Source organism: Salvelinus alpinus, chromosome 16 (genome assembly GCF_045679555.1).
Source record: "Salvelinus alpinus chromosome 16, SLU_Salpinus.1, whole genome shotgun sequence".
In the NCBI taxonomy this organism is placed as follows: domain Eukaryota; kingdom Metazoa; phylum Chordata; class Actinopteri; order Salmoniformes; family Salmonidae; genus Salvelinus; species Salvelinus alpinus.
The window spans coordinates 38,206,316-38,219,410 of NC_092101.1; the positions used below are offsets into that span (position 1 = coordinate 38,206,316).

General features: G+C 40.9%; 1 protein-coding gene across 2 annotated transcripts in view; it reads right to left on the bottom strand.

Moving 5' to 3' along the window:
- Positions 1-1,803: 1,803 nt before the first annotated feature.
- The window catches only part of adcyap1r1b (adenylate cyclase activating polypeptide 1b (pituitary) receptor type I), an 85,636-nt gene continuing 74,344 nt past the window's right edge, over positions 1,804-13,095 (bottom strand). Inside the window, exons 12-14 of one of the 2 annotated variants that reach the window (XM_071346125.1) lie at positions 12,566-12,695; positions 12,230-12,271; positions 1,804-12,095 (exon numbers count right to left, since the gene is read on the bottom strand). In XM_071346125.1, the coding sequence (XP_071202226.1) occupies positions 11,505-12,095; positions 12,230-12,271; positions 12,566-12,695 (763 nt within the window). In that variant the 3' untranslated portion in view covers positions 1,804-11,504. The remainder of the gene's footprint in view (positions 12,096-12,229; positions 12,272-12,565; positions 12,696-13,095) is intronic. The other variant, XM_071346126.1, reaches the window with a different exon arrangement.

Genomic DNA, 13,095 nt, shown 5'->3' on the forward strand with positions numbered 1-13,095 from the left:
AAACATTTACATATTTTTAAAGTATTTCTAGTGCACAATTTCAGGGACTGTCAGTTTAAGAGGTTTTAATGTAGAAGTGTACATAGACATGAATGAATGAGATAATAGATTGTTGATAAGAGATTATAGATTATAGTGATATAGAGATGTATAGATTATAGAGATAATATAAATTATAGAGATGATAGATTATATAGATTAGATTATAGAGATTATAGATTATAGAGATAATAGAAATTATAGAGATGATAGATTATAGATAGTCTAGATTGGTTTTACTTTTGCATTTATTTAGAGATTTTATTAACACCAAAGTGAGCGTATTTATATCAAAACTGTTTCAAAGTGTTCTCTATTTCTGAGCAATCTGTACAACATATACCCATTACACATCTTAATTATTTAATTTTACATTGCATTTATTTAGAGATTTTATTAACACCAAAGTGAGCGTATTTATATCAAAACTGTTTCAAAGTGTTCTATATTTCTGAGCAATCTGTACAACATATACCCATTACACATCTTAATTATTTAATTTTGAACATGTTAATATTTTGTATCATTTACACATATATGTAGGTACTAGGTTTACAGTGTAACAACATTTAGTTGTATAATAAAATTAGTAAATTAATAAAATATAATACAACTTGCATTTCAATAGAATTATATAAATTGTATATCAATTTATTGACAAATTGCAAAAATGTGTTGTTACATACTTCGTGTACTATCAATACTTTTTAGGGAAAGGACATTTTATTGACAGATGGATTTGTCAAGAGGTTGTAACTGTACAGTATGTGTATGTTTTCAGATATTTGTATTGTGTAGTTTGGAAAATGTACAGGTTCTGGATTATCTTGTCTGTTTATTTCTTGGTGTCAATAATTGCATCTCTCCACAAGGGAGCACTGTAGAATCATATTTTATGGGGGCCATTTTAGTACCTTTCCAGAAGATAAACAAATCAGAAGTAAATGGGTATTGTACATGGTTAAAGTATTCAGTGTATATATACATGAAACACTGTATTAAAAAGCCATTCATGCTTTGGAGCTTGTGACCTGCTACGTGAATCTGTGATTGTGGGAAAAGGCAGTTACGGCTCAGACGATGACCTCTGGTACCTTTACTGGTCTGTGTTGCTCATATATGCATCTGACATGTAAGGCAATCACCCCGTGTATTCATATCATGAATTATATCAATTATAATATGTCATCTTTTGTGGAATATGATAAGCATACTATGCTAACATATACTGCACTTTGATTGATTTGATATTAAAAAAAAGCTGTATACTCTATTATAACATGGGCAGCATAATATAATAGTGTGCATGCTTCTTTGTTGGGTTCATATTGTGACAAGAACATGGAACTGATCTGAACAAGACTTTTATTGACTGTGAGACTGTAAGCTACTGAAAGGATCAATGGATGCAGCACTTTGACTTCTAAACAGCTTTGTGGTATTGTGGAGTTGAGATGGTGTAATATTCACATCTGTGTGCAAACTGTGTTCTCTCTCTTCTGAAGCTGTAAAAAGCTGAAAGCTCTTTCCCCCTAACAAGTTCCTGGCTACAACATTACTGAACATTTCTGATGTGATGCTGTTTATTTAGAGGGCTAGCCTGGTGCCTGATCTGTTTGTGCTGTTTTGCCAACTCCTATTGTCATGTCATGTTTGGCATGACATTGGACATACGAGTTGGCAAAAAATCACAATCAGATCTGGCACCAGGCTAATACAGGGCTGTACTATAAGTCCAAATAACAAACACACATACACAACATCAATGAGTCAACAAGTCCAAAACATTTATTGCGACTTAAAGTCAATAATTCAATAATAATGTACAAAACCTCTTTATTACAGGGGTAGGCAACTCTGGTCCTGGAGAGCCACAGGCACTTCATGTTTTTGATTTACCCTGGAAGACCAGGTGTGTTCAATTTAGGCAATAACTGAACGGATCAATAAGCTCAGTTGGTCCAGCGTGGTGCCTAGATGGATCAAAATCCTGCTGTACCTGCGGCACACCAAGAACAGGGTTTCCTACCCCTGTTTTAATATATACATCAAAACAAGAAGACATTTATACAGCGCAGCGGTGAAACAGAAGATCAAATGAAAACATGAGTTTAAAAACAGACTGAAGCAGGCAGTGGTCAGATCACCAGAATTGTGGCAAATTCCATTTAAATTCAAACTGAAACTCTTAATTCCATTTGTTTTTCATTAAAAAGCATTGAGAAAATGTTTTGTTTACTTCTGGCATTGACTGAATTGAAATGTAATTGAGCCCAACCCTTCAGACCACAGATACAACAGTTACATTACATTCAGCCATCAGTGTACAGTACCTTTGTCCTGGGCTATGTTAGGTAGGCAAATGTGGAACGTTGCAGAAAGAAATGTCATGAATAGAGCTGACGTGAGTCCTTACATTACTTTACATTTCAAAGTGACATGTTTGTTCTACATGATGTATTTCTGTCTGAGTGTTCCACAACATGGTGCCCTGCTGAACACAGCCCTGTTGTCTCTTTTCCATCCAAAACAGAGACAGCTTTCTAAATGTCATCTTGTGATGGTTGGAAACTATACAAGGTATTGGCTATTTATTTAGAAATGTAGTATAGCAATTACCCTCATGTCAAAGGACTCTAAAACGTATTAACATTCAATAGAAATGGAATGAACAGGGGACCGGTGGTTCTGACTAGGTCCGATCATAGATGTTTTAAAATGCCCCTTCTTAATGACAATTGACCAGCAACTCTGTTTTCAAACAGAAAAATATTATTCACATTTTAGTGGATGGCTTTCTAACCCTATGCCCCTTTCTGGTTAAATAGTTTTAAATAATTATTCACTATTGAACACCATTGTATTTTCCTTCCTTGGAGCTGCTTTTTCCTTGAAATAGCTGAGTACATGATCAGAATGCAGTAAAACGAATGTCACACTTAATTCCCTCAGGATTCTGTGAACTGTTAAAAACATGTCGATAAAAGGTTCCATCATCTCCCAGTAAGATTTCATCTGCAGAATAATCAACACAGCTTGGTGAAAGGGATCAAACCATCAAGAGATGCATGCATCAGTCTACAAGAGATTATAGGCAGCAATACAATATGCTTCATATTTGAACAATCACTATCACCAAAATAATACTAAAATGATAACAACCACGGAGCAAAACTCTAATGACTGCTAATATTCACTTTGCACCACGGACGACTCCATCTACGAGATACTGTCTTACACAATGAAACGGCACAATTCAGTTTGACCATTTATAAGCCACAATGGTAGACTACACATATTTGTAAAACACAGTCTCCATCCCAAATGGCACCCAATTCCCTATTTAGTGCATAACTTTTTCCCTATGGGCCCTGGTCAAAAGTAGTACACTATACAAGGATTAGAGAAAAGGGTGCAATTTGGGACACATCTAAACTACTGTACATGTATGTAGATAACTACTTCATTATTTATTATAACAACAGATTTAATAAACAATATACTGTATTCTTAGAATGATTACATCTCTAATTGACATCACATTGACCGGCGATATAAGGCTATGTATTTTTTTTATATTTCATAACATAAATACTCTTGAAAATGTATTCATACTCTTAAAATTGGCTCATGACATGCTGAGACTGTCATTATGGTTTTAATAAGGAACTCCTGCTAAACATTCAACTTGGTGTGGAAACCAAAAGCAGATCATCTTTTTCAGATTGTCCAACCTGTTTCACAGTGAAACAGGGACACCTTTTGGCCATCTGTATTCGCACACGCATGGATGGACCCATATTAAAGGCCAGTGTAAAGCGTCTCAAGAGTAGGAGTGCTAAAGACAGGTCCAGACCTAAGAAAAACACAGCACATTACTGCATTCTGTCTGCCCTCCTTGTCATTCTTCTTCATCTGAACCAGCCTCTATATGCTTCTTTAATGAACAATGGGAAACTATTCCTAACAGGAAGTTTTGTGTTTCTGATCAGATAGTACTGTTAAAGAGCTGTGCTTTTTCAGGTGGGCTGGGGAGTTGTGGAGTCATCAACTGTTCATCAAACGTTTGACACGCTAACACACTGTTTACAGATATGCATTGTTGCATTATCTATAGTTTATAGTATACATCGACAAGTAAATCAAATAATATGACAAAACGTTGTTTTTTTTCCGTTTCAGTTTGAGAATAAAGGCAATTATTCGTACTGTACGTGACCAAACCAAATTGAGAATATATATATATATATATATCTATTTTTTGTCTTTCTCTCCAGTTAAAAAGCACAGCATTTGCCTGCAGTCACAAACGGTGCACAGTCACTTAATTAAATCAACCAGTGTCCCATTATTTTGATATACAAAAAATATTATGAGTATAAAGGACTGAATGCTGTAAAATAGAACAGAGTCAATCAATCATACCTATTATTGTGTATATGATATAGATAGACCATAGTAGATATTTACTCAAAATAAAAGTGGCTTATTTCAAAAGGTAATCGGTCATAGGTTATAGGTCATAGGTTATAGGTCGTAGGTTAAAGTTCATAGGTTACGCCCATCTTAAACCAGAAATGAGCTCTAGGTACTTCAAAGGCCTCCAGGTTAATAAAATACTGATTCAGTGTAACATCATAAAAGCACTTTTGTTGACCACATGTTTTTACATACTTTGCAGTTTCGTTTAAAAAATAATGTCTAAAAAAAATCTCAGATTAACAGAAATACTTGCCGTTTTGTGCATAAAGGCACTTTGGAGACTAAAGTATACTAGGAGAGATTAACATGGGATTAGGATTAACATGGGATTAGAATATAGAATAAAAATAGTTAAATCAGACCAAAGGATCAAATCTGTAGTGACATCAGTTGCAAAGCTTTTACTCTGCCTTTGCAAATGTATACGGCCGTGCAAACTCAGTGTGGAGTCTAGTGTTCATCTTTGGAATGAGAGAAATACCCCAAAATAATACTTTAAAAAAACACAATTCAGGAAGGTGTTTATCAAAACTCAATGTGGTAAAATACTTTCTGTCGGTCTAAGTTATCTATTTTGTTAAATATACAAATTGAAGCTAGCTGAGAGACTGCTGAAGAAACTAAGTAAAATCTAGATTGGACTGCATTGCCTTTTCAGCATCAGGTACAGTAATAATCTCACAAAACAATTGTAAACAGATTCAAAAGAAGAAAGAAAAATACAATTCATGCAGACATTGTAACACAGTTATACATTGAACTCATGATACCCATTCATGAGTAAGTTGTCGTTGACATTTTCTGTACTACCGGCTGTTTAAAACTAGTGGCACTATCAATCCTCTCCCGAAATGAACCAAGGCATCTTCTCATCATAAGCAATGCTAAGATTTAAAGAGGTTTGGTGTGTAATGGTCGTAGTTGGCAAACCTTAGCATTGTTCATCCTTCTAAAATAACTTCTAAAATAGATGACCATCTTACCTTAACGCATGTTTTATTTTTGGCATTTCATTCCTCATAATTGAACTGTAGAAAATATACCTTTCACATAAATACTGGTTTTACCCATGTCATCTGTCTTCCTCAGAAGAATCACACTGGGCACAGACGTCAATTCAACGTCTATTCCACTTTGGTTCAACATAATTTAATTGAAATTACATGGAAACAACATTGATTCAACTAGTGTGTGCCCAGTGGGAAGAATTCCTCAATCTCTAGTAACAGTGGTACATATAACAAGGAGGAAGTAACATCATCATCTTCCTGTCACTCCACCAATCACAGCTTACACAGGTAAAGGTGGCCTGTGCCATTGGCTGACACATAGCTGTTGACGTCATATACGGTCATACAAAGCACTATGATGCTCTACTTCTGGTCGTGGTTGACTCTTATCTTCATATTTTAAGAGACATTGTTTCTACTGTTGGTCCAGTAATCATTTATTTTGCCTTGATCCTGGCGTGAGTCTCCAGGCCTGAATAGTATCCCATGATGCATTGTGTTAGCCTCCATTTTGTGTCCTTTCACTGTTCATTATTTTACAGTAACCTCACATGATCATTCTCCCTCTACCATAGACTTAGATAGACAACACTAGTGCCCAAAAGCCTTTTTTAGCATGGGCAGTGCCATTGGGGACTTTCACCATTTTTAAGTAGTCAACTGGGTGGAACTTCCTATGGGTTAAGAAAGGATCCCATAATTCTATGCAGGTCATCAGGAGGGACCAGCCTATTAATTATTCTTGTGAGCAAACATTCCATAACTGCAGGTGGCAGTAAATCGGCAACATTTATACCTGTTCAAATAATAGTTCAGATCACAGTATGCACCCTTTCAGTTTGTTTGCCAACTCATAGAAGTAGTAAACTAATAAAGTGACTACTTCAAACTGGACATGGTCTCAATGGTGTTGCCTTTTCTCTCACAGATGCCATAGTGGGACAGATACAAAGATGCAATGTCTATCTAAATCTATGCCCTCTACAAACAGGCTCACACTTGCAACCTGATTGGTCAGCTGATAAGTATTTACATTAGGTCAGTCTGTCTCGATTGGCCGGTTGGTTGCTTCTCCTGTACAGGACGTGTAAAGCTTAATTCAGAGTCAAACAGACTCAGTGACGCGATAGTCCGGCCACAGACTTAGTGACGCGATAGTCCGGCCACAGACTTAGTGACGTGATAGTCCGGCATCTCATTGTGACATACTGTAGCTACGTGGCTCTGAGACCACAATTCGCGGGGGATGCACAGCCCGAACACGCACCTTGTCAAAATTCCCAATCAACGTGCTCTACTGAGAATTCAAAAAGTATGAAAGCCAACGGTCCGATATTCTAGAACACTGCTGTGCGTACACATGCACATTTTGGACTCTGATAGAGGCTTTATGGTTTTGTTACTGCTCCGTAAGTGAGTTGCCATAACAACAACAATACCCAGAACAACAAAACACAGTCTTAACTTGAGTCTGCAACAAGCTGAAAGACAGACTGAGGAAAGAGAGGAGGAGGAGTCGTTAAATACTTATTGTCATTCTTCGGACATGATGATATGATTGCAATGACCGGTGGTATTACATGGATGCTCCAGCAGCACTGGTCCACCTCTTCTGCTCTACATGATAAACCTAACGGAGGGAATCTTTTTGACATAATACCATGATGATATGTACAGACCATTAACCATGCTTTTCCTTCATAGCCTTCTGCCTTCCTTGTAAAGATCCTTGTCTGATGGTTTCTGAATGGTGATTGACATTCACTGCTAGGCCACTAACACTGACGGTGGTTTGCTCCATGATGGAGACACTGTAGTTGTAACAGTTTAAAGGTGGATTCACCTACAACTGCTCGTGAACAGGTGCTGCTGGTGAGGTGTTAGGTGTTCTGTTCCTGTCTGGTAGAGTTGGGTTTTAATGTTGGAGTAGGTTAAGTCAGGGCTGGCTGGGTTAGTTTACATAGTGATAGGCTGGTTTGGATAGAAATAGGAGTCAGGTTAGTTTAGGTATGGATGAGTTGAATTGCTAAGGACTAGGTGTTGGGTTAGTTTGGATAGTGGTGGGTTGGGGTTTGGTTAGGAATAGGACTAGGACTAGGTGTTGTGTTAGGTTGGATATGGATGGGTTGGATTGGTTGTCGGCATGGGTTTGAATCAGGCCCACTCAACCTATATCTTTCACCACTAGCATCATTTACCTGTTCAATAAAGTCAGAAAATACCTTCAAATACAGACAAAAATAGGCTAATTAGGCAGTTACAGGGTTGGCATAAACAGGACTAGGGTTAGGGATTGGGTTAGTTTGGATTCTAATGGGTTGGTGTTGTTTTGGATAGGGCTAGGGGCTGGGTTAGTTTGGATTGCATTGAGTTGGGTTAGTTTGAATTGTATTGGGTTGGGTTAGTTTGGATAAGGCTAGGGCTTGGGTTAGTTTGGATTGTATTGGGTTGGTTGGTTTGGATAGGGCAAGGGTTGGGTTGGTTTGGATAGGGCTAGGGGTTGGGTTAGTTTGGATAGGGCTAGGGGTTGGGTTAGTTTGGATAGGGCTAGGGTTTGGGTTAGGTTGATAGGGCTAGGGGTTGGGTTAGTTTGGATAGGGCTATGGGTTGGGTTAGTTTGGAAAGGGCTAGGGGTTGGGTTAGTTTGGATAGGGCTAGGGGTTGGGTTAGTTTGGTTAGGGCTAGGGGTTGGGTTAAGTTGGATAGGGCTAGGGGTTGGGTTAGTTTGGATTGCATCGGGTTGCTTAGTTTGAATAGGGCTAGGGATTGGGTTAGTTTGGATTGTATTGGGTTGGGTTAGTTTGGATAGGGCTAGGGGTTGGGTTAGTTTGGATAGGGCTAGGGTTTGGGTTAGGTTGATAGGGCTAGGGGTTGGGTTAGTTTGGATAGGGCTAGGGGTTGGGTTAGTTTGGATTGCATCGGGTTGCTTAGTTTGAATAGGGCTAGGGATTGGGTTAGTTTGGATTGTATTGGGTTGGGTTAGTTTGGATAGGGCTAGTGGTTGGGTTAGTTTGGATTGTATTGGGTAGGTTAGTTTGGATAGGGCTAGTGGTTGGGTTAGTTTAGATAGGGCTAGGGGTTGGGTTAGTTTGGATAGGGCTAGGGGTTGGGTTAGTTTGGATTGTATTGGGTTGGTTAGTTTGGATAGGGCTAGTGGTTGGGTTAGTTTAGATAGGGCTAGGGGTTGGGTTAGTTTGGATAGGGCTAGGGGTTGGGTTAGTTTGGATTGTATTGGGTTGGGTTAGTTTGGATAGGGCTAGTGGTTGGGTTAGTTTAGATAGGGCTAGGGGATGGGTTAGTTTGGATTGTATTGGGTAGGTTAGTTTTAAATAGGGCTTGGGGTTGGGTTAGTTTGGATTGTATTGGGTAAGTTAGTTTGGATAGAGCTTGGGGTTGGGTTAGTTTGGATAGGGCTAGGGGATGGGTTAGTTTGGATATGGCTAGGGGTTGGGTTAGTTTGGATAGGGCTAGGGGTTGGGTTAGTTTGGATAGGGCTAGGGGATGGGTTAGTTTGGATAGGGCTATGGGTTGGGTTAGTTTGGATTGTATTGGGTTGGTTAGTTTGGATAGGGCTAGGGGTTGGGTTAGTTTGGATAGGGCTAGTGGTTGGGTTAGTCTGTCCACCGGACGTGCTACCTGTCCCAGACCTGCTGTTTTCAACTCTCTAGAGACAGCAGGAGCGGTAGAGATACTCTTAATGATCGGCTATGAAAAGCCAACTGACATTTACTCCTGAGGTGCTGACTTGTTGCACCCTCGACAACTACTGTGACTATTATTATTTGACCATGCTGGTCATTTATGAACATTTGAACATCTTGGCCATGTTCTGTTATAATCTCCACCCGGCACATCCAGAAGAGGACTGGCCACCCCTCATAGCCCGGTTCCTCTCTAGGTTTCTTCCTAGGTTTTGGCCTTTCTAGGGAGTTTTTCCTAGCCACCGTGCTTCTACACCTGCATTGCTTGCTGTTTGTTGTTTTAGGCTGGGTTTCTGTACAGCACTTTGAGATATCAGCTGATGTAAGAAGGGCTATATAAATACATTTGATTTGATTTGATTTAGTTTAGAAAGGGCTAGGGGTTGGGTTAGTTTGGATTTGTATTGGGTTGGTTGGTTTGGATAGGGCTAGGGGTTGGGTTAGTTTGGATAGGGCTAGGGGTTTGGTTAGTTTGGATTGTATTGGGTTGGTTAGTTTGAATAGGGTTAGGGATTGGGTTAGTTTGGATTGTATTGGGTTGGTTAGTTTGGTTAGGGTTAGGGGTTGGGTTAGTTTAGATAGGGCTAGGGGTTGGGTTAGTTTGGATAGGGCAAGGTGTTGGGTTAGTTTGGCTTGTATTGGGCTGGTTAGTTTGGCTAGGGCTAGGGCTAGGGGTTGGGTTAGTTTGGATAGGGCTAGGGGTTTGGTTAGTTTGGATTGTATTGGGTTGGTTAATTTGAATAGGGTTAGGGGTTGGGTTGGTTTGGATTGTGTTGTGTTGGTTAGTTTGGTTAGGGTTAGGGTTAGGGGTTGGGTTAGTTTAGATAGGGCTAGGGGTTGGGTTAGTTTGGCTAGGGCTAGGGGTTGGGTTAGTTTGGATAGGGCTAGGAGTTGGGTTAGTTTGGATTGTATTGGGTTGGGTTCGTTTGAATAGGGTTAGGGGTTGGGTTAGTTTGAATTGTATTGGGTTGGGTTAGTTTGGATAGGGCTATGGCTTGGGTTAGTTTGGATTTGAATTGGGTTGGTTGGTTGGTTTGGATAGGGCTAGGGGTTGGGTTAGTTTGGATAGGGCTAGGGGTTTGGTTAGTTTGGATTGTATTGGGTTGGTTAGTTTGAATATGGTTAGGGGTTGGGTTAGTTTGGATTGTATTGGGTTGGTTAGTTTGGTTAGGGTTAGGGGTTGGGTTAGTTTGGATTGTATTGGGTTGGTTAGTTTGGTTAGGGTTAGGGGTTGGGTTAGTTTAGATAGGGCTAGGGGTTGGGTTAATTTGGATAGGGCAAGGTGTTGGGTTAGTTTGGATTGTATTGGGTAGGTTAGTTTGAATAGCGTTAGGGGTTGGGTTAGTTTGGATAGGGCTAGGGGTTTGGTTAGTTTGGATTGTATTGGGTAGGTTAGTTTGAATAGGGCTTTGGGTTGGGTTAGTTTGGATTGTATTGGGTAGGTTAGTTTGAATAGCGTTAGGGGTTTTGTTAGTTTGGATTGTATTGGGTTGGTTCGTTTGAATAGGGTTAGGGGTTGGGTTAGTTTGGATAGGGCTAGGGGTTGGGTTAGTTTGGATTGTATTGGGTAGGTTAGTTTGAATAGGGTTTGGGGTCGGGTTCGTTTGGATTGTATTGGGTAGGTTAGTTTGAATAGCGTTAGGGGTTGGGTTAGTTTGGATAGGGCTAGGGGTTGGGTTAGTTTGGATTGTATTGGGTAGGTTAGTTTGAATAGGGTTTGGGGTCGGGTTCGTTTGGATTGTATTGGGTAGGTTAGTTTGGATAGGGCTAGGGGTTGCGTTAGTTTGGATTGTATTGGGTAGGTTAGTTTGAATAGGGCTTGGGGTTGGGTTAGTTTGGATTGTATTGGGTAGGTTAGTTTGAATAGCGTTAGGGGTTGGGTTAGTTTGGATAGGGCTAGGGGTTGGGTTAGTTTGGATTGTATTGGGTAGGTTAGTTTGAATAGCGTTAGGGGTTGGGTTAGTTTGGATAGGGCTAGGGGTTGGGTTAGTTTGGATTGTATTGTGTAGGTTAGTTTGAATAGCGTTAGGGGTTGGGTTAGTTTGGATAGGGCTAGGGGTTGGGTTAGTTTGGATTGTATTGGGTAGGTTAGTTTGAATAGGGTTTGGGGTTGGGTTCGTTTGGATTGTATTGGGTAGGTTAGTTTGAATAGGGCTTGGGGTTGGATTAGTTTGGATTGTATTGGGTTGGTTAGTTTGGATAGGGCTTGGGTTTGTTTAGGTGTGATTGATTCGGCATGGCTTTATTAGGGCTGAGTTGTTGATCCAGTTCGTTATATGAAGGGCTCAGTTGGGCTTTTGGGTGCAGTGCAGTTAGGAGGGTCCGGGATGCGTTCTCCAGAGTCCAGGATCAGGGTTGTGTCAGGGTACGGGTTGGTTGTCTCTGGGTATGGGTTGGTGGTGTCTGGATATGGGTTGGGGAAAGGGTATGGGTTGGTGAGGCTGGTCACTGGTAGTGGTCCGTGGTTGGGTGTGGGTATAGGGGTGAGGTTGGGTGTAGGGGTGAGGTTGGTCATAGTATCAGGTCCAGTGTGGAAGTGGCTGATGGGTCTTGGTGTAGGGGTGATAGAAGTAGTAGTAGTAGTAGTAGTAGTAGTAGTAGTAGTGGTGGTGGTCTCTCCCTGGCTCTGGCCCTGGGCTTCACCGTTGAAGTTCAGGTGGCTTAGGTGGCTGGCGACTCGGCCTGTAGGCTGGACATGCGGATCTGAGAGCTGCTCTTGCTGAGGATGGAGAGCTGCGTTCCCCCGTTCACCCCACTGCTGGCCAACGAAGGGTGCCGGTGCTTCAGGTCCACAGCAAAGTACCTGTTCACCGTCCAGCTGCGCCATTTCCTCTTGATCTCCGACTGCACCTTCAGGGAGATACTTCACAAGGTCATTATTAATGGACCTCGCTGGAAAGACTCAGCATGCCTCTCTCTCTCTCTCGATCTCAATATAGAGATGCTGTATTTATCAGTGCCTAAAGCAACAAGTGGTTGGTTTAAAAGAGAGCTTACCTCTCCATTCAGAAAGCAGTAGAGAACAGCCACAACGAAGCCCTACATGGACACAAAGAACACAAGCAGAGAAAACTGTCTTTCAGGTATGCACAGGAATCTACATTGTCACACATCAGAAAGCACACATAGACACACACACACGCAGACACACACACGCAGACACACACACGCAGACACACACACGCAGACACACACACACACACACACACACACACACACACACACACACACACACACACACACACACACACACACACACACACACACACACACACACACACACACACACACACACACACACACACACACACACACACACACACACACACACACCTGGAAGGAGCCTAGGCCTAGCTCAAACACCAGCCTCTCCCTCTTGCTGACGTCTTCGGGTGAGAAGGCGAACACAGTGTAGTGGATCCCAAACAGAGGGATCAAGAGCAGGGTGGAACGCGCCAGACGCCTGCCAATCAAACAACACAACACATATTACAGTGGACCAACATACTCATGACGTCATCAACAGTGGGTCAATAGATTCAGACATCATCAAAGTGGACCAATATACTCATGACATCATCAACAGTGGACCAACATATTCATGACTAGGAATTAACATGGGTAACAGGGATCCCGGGACTGTCCCGGGAACACTCTTCACATTTCCCCAAAAAATTAAATGACAAGACCCGGGAAATTACAACATTTCCCCCCAATGTGGCACTAATGCAGGCCCTACAGTTAACTCCCAACAACAACTGCTCCCCAGGTGCCTATGACATCAAATCAAATCAAATCAAATTTATTAGTCACATACACATGGTTAGCAGATGTTAATGCGAGTGTAGCGAAATGCTTGTGCT